This window comes from Oncorhynchus keta, chromosome 29, assembly GCF_023373465.1.
Source record: "Oncorhynchus keta strain PuntledgeMale-10-30-2019 chromosome 29, Oket_V2, whole genome shotgun sequence".
Taxonomy (NCBI): Eukaryota; Metazoa; Chordata; class Actinopteri; order Salmoniformes; family Salmonidae; genus Oncorhynchus; species Oncorhynchus keta.
In genome coordinates, this window is record NC_068449.1 from 29,961,004 (window position 1) to 29,974,905 (window position 13,902).

Consider the following 13,902-nt stretch of genomic DNA (forward strand, 5'->3'; position numbering starts at 1 on the left):
CCACTCTTCTACTACAGAGCAAGCAATTGCATTTTCTGACAATTTTATTTTATTTTACCTTTATTTAACCTTTATTTAACCAGGCAAGTCAGTTAAGAACACATTCTTATTTTCAATGACAGCCTGGGAACAGTGGATTAACTGTCTGTTCAGGGGCAGAACGACAGAACCTAACATTTGAACTCAACCATTTTTAACAGCTTCATAGCCTACAATAATTATGATATTATTCACGTGTGTCAACGGATCCACTTTTGTATCATTAGCCTGCTTCTGTTTGACTTTTTTGAGGGGCTGAAAGGATCATGTTTAATGAAGTATTTTATCTTGTGATCCATATGTCTTCCTGCAGAGGATGAAGTTCTGCAGAAACTGTGAGAGGAGTCCAGAGCCATATTTCAGAGCTTGGAGCTTCTCAACAAATGAGGAGTTACAGGTGAGACTAACATCTGGCAGAATCAAACAAATGTTATTAAAATAGAACGCTTTACAAGCACTGGAAAAGTGCATAAGTCTATTCAAGTAATCAAACCTAATTATTTTACCTAAATCTTCTTTCTGTTATAGATCATGTGGTTTCTGCTCGACAAACACCAAGTGTCACCCATGACAGGAGAGGAGGCAATGATAAGCTATGACTGTTGTCTGAAGTTTGAAGACAAAGCAGGAGTAAAGTGCAAGTGAGTACTCTGCATATTAGTCATTTTGGTGCCACAAAGTTGTGTTAATCTTGAGCAGAATTACCTCTGTGTACATTCACATTAGCCCAAAAGCATGTTTTTAGCTGGTGTTAAAAGGCAACATGAATACCGTGATGAGACATGGTGTATTTGTAAGCTAGGTGTTTATTCAACATGATGTAAAGGCTGTTGAGTATCATTTCATTCTTAAACAGAAGATGTAGTTCATAGGCCTTTCGCTCTGCCACTCTGCTTCAAAATAATTAACTACAACTAAAGGGAATTCAACAGCTTTTACTTCACGTTGCAGAGCGTTTAGAGCAGGCCTGGGCAATTCCAGTCCTTGGGGGCCTGATTGGTGTCACACTTTTCCCCCCATCCCTAGCAAACACAGCTAGGGCTGAGTCTCCATGACATGGCCGGACAGGGATACCTCTGCGAGTCTGTAAGCACTCTCACTACTACTATACTTTCAGACCAAAAGCTTGTGTTGGTGGCTCCTTACTGAAATAGGGATATCCCTTCCCTCCTTACTTTCTCATGATTCCAATTGAGGTTGCCCATTTGCGCCTTTCAGAGTTGTGAAAGATGATATGTACTATGACCTTGAAGCAGGAACCACCCTCTTGTGAAGCATCTCTGGTTACAGTAATGTTTTTCTTCACTGTGACATCATGTTTTTCTCAGTGACCCTTTTACCTTTTGGATAACCTTTCTGTATTGCTGTCTTTTCCAGCAAAGAGACAAATGTTACAACTTTTTGGGTGTAAATTGTCCAAGTAGCCCCAGATTCGTGCACCTCCATCACTTGGTTGCGTAGTTGCCATTGTTATCAACATTTTACAGACACTGCAGCCATGTTGATGCCCAAAAGTAGAATGGGAGCTAATGAATATTTGCCTAGATTACATTAGTGATTTAGAAATAAGATGAGATGACATTGCTAAAGTAGAAAAAAACTTTGTCACCATCATCATGTTGTTAAATTTACTTTAGACAGATGGCAATGTTGTCATTAACTAGCAAAGTTCCTCAAAAATAGCTTGCAATGCTAACGGTAGTGCGCTAAAAATGCAGTGGTCTCCCCGCAATCCTAGCTAGCTAGCTAACGTTATACTGCAAATAAAGTCAATCTGGCGACATCAAAATGATGACCAAAGGTTTTCCTAGTAATAATTTGCCTTCTTTTAGAAATGTAATTGTGTTTTCAAAGTTTAGTAATGCATTAGACCAAATCTTCATCATCGCCCATTGAGGATGCATTGAGTAGAATGTTCAGTTGGCCATCAGTCCTAAAACAAATGTTCAAAATGATATTGTGACAATGTGCAACCCATAAATAGGTTGAACACCAGGCTGTTTGGAATTTAGGTTGGATTGAGTTGGTATGTGTGTTGTCTTGTTATGTGACAGGAAGTGGAGAACTACATGTGTGATCCCCACACTCCCTAAGCTGGATGGCCTGGAGACGTCCTTCTATTCTTTCTGTGTCTGCACCGCTGTCCGCAAGTTCTTCTTCTTCCTGGATTCTTTACGGACTGGTTAGTTAACGATAACTAACCAGAAACACTAGTTAAATGTGCAGACTTATACATGTATAAGAGACGCTGAGGTTTTGAATTCCTATCTGTAAGATTCCGATGATTGATCTTCATGCCTACAACTTGTTTACCTGTGCCCACTCTTAAAAACAAACATCTTGCTCCATTTATTTATGTTAATTTCCAGGGGAAATTAAGATTCAAGACATCTTGGCCTGCAGTTTTTTTGGATGTTCTACTTAAGCTGAGAGATGAGGAGCTTTCCAAGGTGAGCCAGGAATCCAACTGGTTCTCTGCACCCTCTGCTCTTCAAGTTTATTGTAAGCAGCAGCTATTTGATTTCAACATTTTGCCTAATAGACATCGGACTAATCTGAAGCCGGTAATACCTGAATGTTAAAATAAAAAAAGGTACTCTACATGTCTTTGTTCTGTCTTGGTAAGATGGTCGATCCTCTGTTTCCTCTTGCAGGTCAATACCTGAATTTGGACAAGGACCACAACGGCATGCTCAGTAAGGAGGAGCTGTCTCGCTACGGCACTGGCACTCTGACCAGCGTCTTTCTGGACTGCATGTACCTGGAGTGCCTTATCTACGACGGAGAAATTGTAAAAACCTTATCTGCTTGGTGTCTTCCCTTGGGAGTTTTTTTTGTTAACCTACCGCTGACTTTTTTAAAGGACATTCTACTCAAATTCATGACTAGAATTCCTTTGAAACTCATCTCAAAATTGAGGACAGTTTAATTTTATGTCTTGATCTCAATGACATCATAGCCAATTCTATATTAACTCCAAAAAGGTTTTTGCTAGCGTAACATTACTGTATTTTAGCTAACAATTATTACATACAGTACATCTACTAATAGGGTTGGCTACACTTCCAGGATTACAAGCTAGCTAGCGAGTTACCTTGGAGATTTCTGACAATCATGAGAATCTGAGGAAGATGTGTAACTTGTCACTCTTACCTTAAAATTATTATTTATTTTTATACATGTTTTGGAGTGGTGGCAACGATATAGCAGCCGCTGCTAAATGAATATAGGGGAAACACTGGACCTGATTTAATACTAAATCTGGTCTTGACTTTGTGTGTATCTCTCCCAGGAATATAAGACGTACGTGGACTTTGTTCTGGCTCTGGATAACAGGAAGAAGCCTGCAGCGCTGCAGTACATCTTCAAGCTGCTGGACATGGGGAACAATGGCTACCTCAATGTCTTCGCTCTCAATTACTTCTTCAGGGTGAGATGGACACATGCCACATTGGACCAGAGATAATAGAAGTCAATGGAGACGGCAGACAGCGGGACCTTGCTATCCTGCTCACTGTATGAAAAGTGTTGTCATCTATTATGTAAAACATAAAAAAATCCACCAGGCCATTCAGGAGTTGATGAAAATCCATGGGCAGGAGACGATATTCTTCCAGGATGTCAAGGTAAATAGACTTTGCCCCCTGTTACCATATTCACCATGGATGAAGTAACTGAAGTGTACTACTGGTTACTGTAAAATCAGCTGGAAGTATCTGGAAATAAGTCTCATCCAGAAATGTTGGGGAGGGATTAGGTGGTGGTTGTCAAGGATTTGTATGGAGTTAACCATAAGCCATGGTGCTCAGTAGGTGTTCAGTGCTGCTGCTTTTCTTTCCCCAAGATCTAATCTGAGTTTGCTGATATAATATTTAATGCTAGCTAGGTTTCCCTCCAATTGGTGACAGATTTTCATGTCGAATATACAAAAATGTGCATAAAGAAAATGTTTATTTTCCTACCAGTGGTGTGTTTCCACCAAACAGACTTCAGTGCATGAGAGAGTACACAAAATGTACTTTTTGTGTAAATTTTCATGTACTGAATACAAATCTAAAGTTCAATGTGTTTCCATCGCACTTTCAACTCTACCAAGAGTTTTGTTACAGAAATTGTAGGAAATGTGCCTTCTCTGGTCTTGGAACATGCGGCTCTAGCCAAAAGCTCGCAGACACAGTGTCGGTAGGCTGTGTGTGTCGGCATTTTTAATGCTGCGGGAGGAAGCACATGGTCATTCAGACAACTTTGGGATGAGGATATTTTTTTGGTCCTGCAAATTATTTGGAAACTGTCTGCTTTGTAGGCATTATCCTGCCTATTGTATTAAAAGCACCTCTTTGCGGCATTATTCACACACAGAATTTGCCGCTTAAATTTCAGTAGCCTACCTCTCCTCTCCCAGTTGGGTGTGTGAGATCAAGAGTGCCTGGTACGTGTGGTCTAAATAGAGTACCCCAGTATGAGTCATAATACCCATAAAACCTAGCGGTCAAACAGGGAAATGGTTCCAATTGTTTTTCCATCATTCATTTTCCCATAGGGGATTTTAGAAATGATTGAAATAAGGGCTGTGTTTCATGTCGTGACGTTTTGATAACTGTAAATCTCTCTAGGACAAGGTGACTTTTATCAATATATTCACCTGTATTTACCCCCCCCAACAATGAAATGCTAGTGTGGCTATCATTTACATTTACATTAAGAACTACAAATTCCATGATGATCTGGATGAGACTGCCGAATAGAGGCAAAAGTAAGAATCTCTGGATTAACTATCTAATGCTAGTTTAATGTAGTAATGAATAAATTGTCAAAATTTCTTTGAAATTTACAATTCTGTGAACTGTCTTGTGCAAGTTTAAAATTGACACTACCTATTAGCAAAGGTGCCAGCTTGAGATAACATACTGGAGCTTGCAGGGATTTGTGGTCTTGCATGATGTCCACTTTGATGCTAATTAGTATTTTCAAATCTGAGATTAAATAGAACCGAATATATTATATTGAGAGAGTTACACGGTTATCAAAACTTCACACCAGAGTTAGCCTACACAAAACACAGCCCTTAATTTAAGTCTTTCTAAAATACCCAATGGGAAAAGTGAATGGTGGAAAAATGATTGGAAACATTTCTCTGTTTGACCGCAAGGTTTTATGGGTATTATGACACCTCCACCGTGGGGCTCTATGAAATAAGTAAATTCACTTAAATATGAATAGGTTATAGTTCAGTGTCTGTAAATGAATATTGATAATGGAAAGAAGTGGAGGGCGCTCAACTAACTTGAGTCGAGCTGCAATCAAAACAATTGGTCGCTATTGAAAAGGTCAACACAGTTATTGGCTACCATGGTGAGCGAGCATTGCACCTTTTTTATTTTCAATAAATATTGATTACCCATTTAATTGTCTTTGCATGCAAATTGTCCTCCTAAAAGGTAGGCTATATCCCATATGCAAAACAACTGTTGCTCAAAAGAAAGATCAAGTGTTCACTCTCATCATTCTTGCTGCTTCAAGTTCAGTAGATAGGTGTAAGATCAGGTGCGTGTGTGGTTTAAAATAGTAGGCTAGCCTATGCATGGGCGGAGAAGCATGGGGCAGTTATTTTTCCAAGGAAATTAACTTCTTAAATATGAATAGGCTATAGTTTACAACATTGCCTAGAAATACACATTGGTCACCCATATTTGTTTGTCTGAAAATCGTCTCACTCTTAAAAAGCAGGCTATCAAACGTAGCTCAAGAGAAAGTGCAAGTGTCTGCTCTCGCTCCAAACTCTGCTCTCTTCAAACTACATCTAGCCTATTGGCTGATATAGCCCATTAATGCCAGATGTCCACCAGATACATATGCATTTTGTTTTGCCGAATGTCTAGGCCGCATTTTCCATACTGAGACACGTGCTTCGGTTTTCAAGTAGCTAAAAGCTAGCTACACTGAACAAAAATATAAACGCAACTTTAAACGATTTTACAGAGGTTACAGTTCATATAAAGAAGTCAGTTAATTGACTTAAATTCATTAAGCTCTAATCTATGGATTTCACATGACTGGGCAGGGGCACAGCCATGGGTAGGCCTGGGAAGGCATAGACCCACCCACTTGGGCCAATTAGAATGAGATTTTTGCCACAAAAGGGCATTATTGCAGACAGAAATACTCACAATTACCACGGTTCGGTTCGGGACCAGTTCTTGCGGTAGTGGGTGGGAGTTGGACAGCAAGCAAGTGATCAGTCTCGTGCAGACCTCTACATCAAGGTCATCACTGTTCACTATCACCACCCTGTGAAGTTTGTATGAATTTACTCCCATTACTGTGGATGAAAATGTAGCTAGGTTTCCATCCATTTGGCGACAGATTTTCATGCAAATGGCCTATTCTACATCCGCATAAAAACAATATGTGCATTTTCCTACCAGAAGCTATCCAATTGGTGACAGATTTTCATGCAAATATTGTTTTTAAATGAGCATAAAAACAATATGCACATTTTCCCACCTGAGTTTCCATCAAATTGACATGTTGCAGATAAAAGACAGTGTGTGATGACAGTGCACATAAAAAATAATTTTGGGGTTAAATTCCCAGGTATCAAATAGAAAATACAAGTAAAATGGGTTTCCATCGCATTTAACTCAACTGATGGTTTTGTCAACAACATAAAATTGCGTTGTATAGCGAATGTGCCCACTCTGGTCTTGGCACGTGGGCTCTAGCCAACAGCTCAGATACAGTGCAGGTAGCCTAATACATGATGATATTATTATGGACAAAAATATTTGCATTTTTCAAACAGCAGCCAAGCATCGATGATCACCAGAATAAGACTCACAATATTTGAAAGGAGCATCACATCTCTTCGCCATGCACTTTCACCACCCTGTGAAGTTCATCATTTTTTAAATGCTGATATTGATGCTCATTTCCAATAAATATCGAGGGTCATGGTCTGGTGACATGATGATTGATGCTTGACTGCTGTTTGACAAATATAAATAATCTCGCTCTTATCCATAATAGTCTCATGTAGACGAGCCTACCAGCACAGTTTCTGCGAGCTGTTGGCTAGAGTGCAAGTGTCAAGATGAGAGTAGTCATATTTGCTTGTTTGTGACAACTATCGATAGAGCTGAAAATGCGATGGAAACACATTTTACTTTAGTTTTTTATTCGGTACATGAAAACTTAAGCAAAAAAAAAAAAAAAAAAAAAATTTTGTTTGCACTACATCATCACACACACGTTTTATCTTCAAGTCAGTTTGGTGAAAACACCACTGGTGAAAATGTGCATATTCTCTTTATGCTGATTTTAGAATATTCCCATGAAAATCTCTAGCTAATTGGATGGAAAGATGGCTACTGATGTGTCATGCAATTAAATCTTATGGTTCCCTGACAACCTTTTACAGACCCAACCTGCATTCTCATTTGTACTCGTTGGGTTTTGAATGTTTTTAATAATGATTTGAATAATTAATTCAATAATAAGTCATTTTAAAACAATTTGCAATGTTGTGCCTTCAGGATGATATCTTTGACATGGTGAAGCCAAAGGATCCGTGCAGGATCTAGTGAACAGCAGTCAATGAGAGACACAAAAACCAGCATCCTCATTGATTTCAATGGCTTCTGGACTTTTGAAAACAGAAAAGTTCTGGTTGCTAATGACAGCGACAACGCTGACCTTGAAAATACACAAATCTTCTGTCAAACTGGGAAGGACTGCAAGACCAACATTAAAAGGATATACAATGCACTCGGAAAGTATTCCTACCCCTTGCTTTTTCCACGTTTTGTTACGTTACAGCCTTATTCTAAAATGTATTAAACAAACATGTTTCATCGATCTACAACACAATACCCCATAATTAAAAAGCAAAAACATTTTTTTAGACATTTTAGAAAATGTATTAAAAATAAAATAAGTATTCAGACCCTTTCCTATTTGACTCGAAATTGAGCTCAGGTGCATCCTGTTTCTATTGATCATCCTTGAGCTGTTTCTACTACTTGATTAGAGTCCACCTGTGGTAAATTCAATTGATTGGACATGATTTGGAAAGACACACACCTGTCTATGTTCTACAGTCTAAGTTCTACAGTGGACCATGTATGTCAGAGCAAAAACCAAGCCACGAGGTCAAAGGAATTGTCCATAGAGCTCCGAGACAGGATTGTGCCGAGGCACAGATCTGAGGAAGGGTACATTTCTACAGCATTGAAGCTCCCCAAGAACACGTTGCCCTCCAACATTCTTAAGTGGAAGAAGTTTGGAACCACCAACTCTTCCTAGAGCAGGCCGCCCGGCCAAACTGAGCAATGGGGGAGAAGGGCCTTGGTCAGGGAGGTGATCAAGAACCCAATGGCCACACTGACAGAGCTTCAGAGATCCTCTGTGGAGATGGGAGAACCAGAAGGACAACCATCGCTGCAGCACTCAACCAATCTGGCCTTTATGGTAGAGTGGCCAGATGGAAGCCACTCCTCAGTAAAAGGCACATGGCCGCTAGCATTGAGTTTGCCAAAAGGCACCAAGATTGAACTCTTTGGCCTGAATGTCACATCTGGAGGAAACCTGGCACAATCCCTATGGTGAAGTGTGGTGGCAGCATCATGCTGTGGGCAAGTTTTTCAGCTGCAGGGAATGGGAGACTAATCAGGATCGAGGGAAAGCTGAACGGAGCAAAGTATAGAGCTCCTTAATGAAAATCTGCTCCAGAGCACTCAGGACCTCTGACTGAGGCGAAGGTTCACCTTCCAACAGGACAACGACCCTAAGCACACAGCCGAGTCAATGTAGGAGGGGCTTTGGGACAAGTCTCTGAATGTTCTTGAGTGGCCCAGCCAGAGCCCGATCTAACATCTCTGGAGAGACCTGAAAATAGTTGTGCAGCGATGCTCCCCATCCAACCTGTCAGAGCTTGAGAGGATCTGCAGAGAAAAATGGGAGGAACTCCCCAAATAAGGGTGTGCTAAGCTTGTAGCGTCATACCCAAGAAGACTTGACTGCAATCGCTGCCAAAGGTGTTTTAACAAAGTACTGAGTAAAGTTGTTTTTGTGTTTTTTTCATTTGATACATTTGTAAACATTTCTAAATATCTGTTTTTGCTTTGTTATTATGGGGTATTGTGTGTAGATTGAGGAATGCAATTTTTTTTTTTTATAATAATCCATTTCAGAATAAGGTAACGTAAAAAAAAAAAAGTGGGAAAGTCAAGGGGCCTGAATACTTCCCAACTGTACTGTATGTTAGTTGATTCTTGACACACACTCCTGTGGACTTGGCAAGACAGTTAAATGTTTAATGTACAGTTCATATAGAAAATACTATATTTTACTCAAATTATTATAAAAAGTTTTCAAATGAAACCGGTTTCCATTAATAAATTAGAACATTTGTTTTTCAGTATGTTGGACTCTTAAGATTTTCTTTCCTTGTGTGTACATAGTACAGTAGAGTGGGAAAATAAAGTTTAGCATCTGTCTTAAAAGTGTCTCTTGGCATTTCAAACTCTTTGGGCAATTTTACACACGGTAAAAAGTAGTTATCTTGACAATACTGCGTTCCAAAAGAGAGTAGCCAATTTTAACATGTTTGGCTTTACAATAGGCATCCCTCTCAAGCCCTGTACACTGAGAAGGGACAATAGCAGATAAGGTCAGCTCTAGCAGAGATAGTGAGCTCCAAAAGTATTGGAACAGTGACACGTTTTTGTTTTGGCTATGTACTCCAGCACTTTTGATGCAGACTGTCAGCTTTAATTTGAAGGTATTTTCATCCATATGACCAGTTTAGAAATGACAGCACTTTTTGTAGATGGTCTCCCCCCCCATTTTAGGGGCCCAAAATTGTCAAAAGTTTTTTTGTCCCATATTCTTAGCACACAATGATTACATCAAGCGTATGACTCTACAAACTCGTTGGAGTCATTTGCTGTTTTGTGTGTGTTTCACTGTATCATTTAAAATTCAAAGTGCTGGAGTAGAGCCAAAACAACAAATGGTCACTGTCCCAATACCTTTGGAGCTCACTGTATTTCTAAATATATAGCCCTGGACAACAGTAATGTCTAAAGTCTTTGCACAGATGCCAATGAGCAACGTGTGAAGTTATTACATTAAAGGCCTGGGGACATATTCTAACAGTAACATGTTTGTGGGCATCCTGAAATGAAAATAGATTTTCATGGTTGGCCATGAATATAAATAATTTTCCATTCAAATAAATCTGTACTATTCCATAACATTGTGCACATCTGGAATGGTTTTAGAAAAAGGTAACTTATCTTGCTGAAAATAACTTACTGTATAACAATGTTATTATGTACCTAAAAAAATAAATCAAAGAGATTTCTTAAACCTGGAAATAGCTAACCAGCATCAGATATCATCCGTGTGCTCATTCATTGTCACTGACAGCAATGTTCATTGCACACAAAAGTTCATGCATATTTACAACGCAGCAACTAAAAAAATATATATATTATTATTTTTTACATTTGTGACTTACATAGAACATGATCATTTAGGCAAAGATAAGAAAACTACACTATAGAAAAAAAATGTTGAGGATACATCAAATCAATATGATAAAAATAAGAATTCTATGTTATAGCAACAAAAAAAGGCTGAGGAGGCTACATCGTGAAATGAGAAAAATGGAAACACCTATTTAATTGAACTGTTAGGTGGGGATGGGGGCAGGACATCGGTTGGCATCAGGTGTGGGATCTTGATCCAGCTCGAAGCTGACGTTGACAAAGGAGGCTTTGCCCTCCGGCTGCTCCATGGCTGGCTGCTGGATCTCCTGGTTGTGCTCTTCTTCAAAATGACGTTCTGCCTCCTCAGACAGCCGGTTCTCCTCCTCCTCCTCATCCTCCTGTCAGTCACATCATGAATGAGAAGCAAGAATATTACAAACTACATCATGGAGTAGTAACAAAGTAGTAGTAATGAAGCATTCCAAGGTCTGTAAATAGATGCTTTCCACAAAGACAAGACAACAACTTACCTCCTTTTTCATTCTGTAGTACTCGTCAATAGCATACTGGTACTTGGGTGAGGTAATTCCGAACAATGAGGCCATTCTCTCCCCAAGATAGTCACAAACTGAAAGTAAAAAGCACAAGGCACAGTATTACTAACACACAGAATATTCAATACATTATCTTTAGAGTGTAGTATACAAAATCCCACATTTACCTGAAATAGTGGAGGTTGCCACTCTCCACATGTAAAACCAAAAGTATGGACCCCAATTCAACTTGGACTGTATCAAAAACATGACACAATAAGAAAACAAAGTTAACAAAATGTGGGAATTATTAATTATATTCAAGTGCATGTCATGGAGTAAAGTCCAGAGAAACCAACCGGGTCAGCTGAGGTCTTAACAGAGATGGAAACTTGCACTTCCTCATCTTCATCTGTGCTGTATTCCTCCATGGTTTCGCCACTGGCAAAGTAAATCGTTCTACGGGGCACCTTCTGCTTTTTCATCCGCATGTCTCCCAGCTCCACACTCTCAAACTCCTTCACCATATTGGAGCTCTGTCAATCATAACAACAGTTCATTCTCCAGACGTGTTTGGTTACATACAGCTGGTAGAAACATACTTTTACTATCATAATTTAACTATTAGAAAGAATAGCAGCTACATTATGGTTGTTGACATTTGTCACACATTTGAATGAAAACATTCCAACGCAGCATGTTTATTCAAGCAGTTTCTGTGAGTGTTTAATTCGTACCGCAGCAAACGACAGAGTGCTCGTGGTTGTTACTATGGTAGCTAGCTACGCATGTCGTATAAATGTACAATTGTGAACGAATTCCTGTTCGAGACAGCTTGCTACTAGCTAGATAGCTACTAGCCAGCTGCTGAGGCTAACGTTACAGTACAATGAAGTAGCTAGCTAGCTAAAATAAAACACACACACACAATCGTTTTTTTGTTGGCTAAGCTCACGAGAACAGGTATAACATTTGAATAATCACACCTTTTCAGTGTCCATAGCTTGCCCCAAAGAGATGATGACATTAGAGAGATACAGCGACGCCGTTTTTATGCCGCGTTCAAATCAACTCGGTAGTGTCCTACTTCCAACATCAGAGACATCAAGACAACTGAACTAGGAAAAAAATGTAACTCCGACTGGAAAACATGTTGAACGGTAATCCAACTCTAAATTCACATGTGGACTCGGGCCTCTTCCTTGAGCTCCCACTTTCCGACCTGAAGATCACAGATGTCATGATATATCCTCGTTTTTTTTTTTTCGAGATCCCAGTTATTTTGAACGCACCATTATTAGCTCAGAGATCACACTTCACTGCTTCTCTTTGAACGCACCATTATTAGCTCAGAGATCACACTTCACTGCCTCTCTCCTCTGCGGGGCTATCAGGAGTTGCCACAAAATCAGAAGGCTCGCCTATTCGACCAATCAGAATAGAGAATGTGATGACGCATTTGCGGGCTCAGACAGATCACGGTAATTCAAGGGTTTTTAAACTTTGTTAGCCTGGGGCCCAAATGAGAAATTCGGTGTTTTCCTGTGACTCAAGCTTAGTTATGTATAGCTGCATTTTTTCCTATTTGCCTAAAAAATGCAATATAGACAAAAACAAATATACTTTCATGTTTATTTCCCCCCATTAAAAACACGTATCTAGGTTGAAACTGTTGCTGTTAAAATACAATAAATAATTTCATTCTGAACTGGAATAAACAGATTGATCACATCCCACAGATGTATAACAGAACACACACACAGGCTTTTTGATCGTGCATCCCTAAGTAACAGCACAGATGGAAAAATTCTGGCCTACTGTACATCTTACTGTATAAATTATTGTTGATAGAAAGTCTAGGTTGGAACTGTTGCTGTTAAAATACATATTTTTTTATTCTGAACTGAACTGGGTTGATCACATCACACAGATGTAGACCAGAAAACACACAATCCTAATGAGAGGTGTGTGGCTGGTTGAAGTTTTCAACAAGCAGGTCTATTCTGGGCTCAGTTTTTGATAGTGCAACACTGAGGTCATGCTCAGCATTTCTGTACTTGAGAACCCTGACTTGCATAGGTATGTGGTGCCAAACTGGATAAGAACATCTACTGCTTTCTCAGTCAAGCAGGAGACTGCTACCTGCTGCAGATGAGCAACCCAGAAATGTGTGAGTATTTGCCTCAAAAAGCATATTGCTCCAATCAGTTTATTCCAGTTCAGAATAAAAACGTATTACTTGTATTTTAACAGCAACAGTTCCAATCTAGACTTGTTTCCAATAATTATTTCTACAGTAAAATTTTACAGTATTCCTAATTTAAAAAAAAAATCTTCATCTGTACCGTTTCTTTGGGTTGCACTATCAGTCGCTAGTTAGCTTGCTTTGGCTAACGTTAGCTATTAGCTGTGTAAAGTTACAAGGCCAGGAGATAGTACTCCCTTATTTCTGCATATCATCACCTGTTATAAAATGACAACAATGCCTTGCTAGCTTACTTTCCACTTTCGAAGCACTGTTTCCTGAAGCATTCTGCCCTGTTCTGAAAGAAGTCACTGGGTTTACAGTCGTGTCGTTTTATTAACTTGTTCGTTATGAGACTCATTTCTAAGCACTTCCCCACACAAAATCCACCATGCGGGTCAAGTGACGGGCACTAACTACACCTGGGATTCTTGTCGCAAAGGATTCCTTTCGCAAGGTTTACCTCAATTTCCATTTACAACTGATAGAGGAATTCTAAATTCCTGTATGTTTTATAGCCAAAACCAAATTCGCACTCGTTTCTAATTCATTAATGAGGTGTAAATTCATTAATTATGCATGAAGTAGATCGAGA

General features: G+C 39.4%; 1 protein-coding gene and 1 pseudogene across 4 annotated transcripts; one reads left to right on the plus strand and one right to left on the minus strand.

Annotated features, from left to right (window-relative positions):
* Nucleotides 1-355: 355 nt before the first annotated feature.
* LOC118362188 (serine/threonine-protein phosphatase 2A regulatory subunit B'' subunit gamma-like) lies at nucleotides 356-7,265 on the plus strand (annotated as a pseudogene).
* Nucleotides 7,266-9,326: 2,061 nt separating this feature from the next.
* On the minus strand, nucleotides 9,327-13,718 carry LOC118362694 (protein FAM177A1-like). 4 transcript variants are annotated; one of them, XM_035743243.2, is made up of 5 exons: nucleotides 13,562-13,718; nucleotides 11,422-11,598; nucleotides 11,251-11,317; nucleotides 11,060-11,157; nucleotides 9,327-10,927 (listed from the first exon to the last, which is right to left on the minus strand). In XM_035743243.2, the coding sequence occupies exons 1-5, from the start codon at nucleotides 13,592-13,594 to the stop codon at nucleotides 10,733-10,735; spliced, it is 570 nt and encodes a 189-aa protein (XP_035599136.1). In that variant the 5' UTR covers nucleotides 13,595-13,718; the 3' UTR covers nucleotides 9,327-10,732. The 4 variants fall into 4 exon arrangements, with proteins under 4 accessions (XP_035599136.1, XP_052342373.1, XP_035599137.1 ...); XM_052486413.1 differs by lacking the exon at nucleotides 13,562-13,718 and adding an exon at nucleotides 12,402-12,425; XM_035743244.2 differs by lacking the exon at nucleotides 13,562-13,718 and adding an exon at nucleotides 12,049-12,395.
* Between the last annotated feature and the right edge of the window lie 184 nt (nucleotides 13,719-13,902).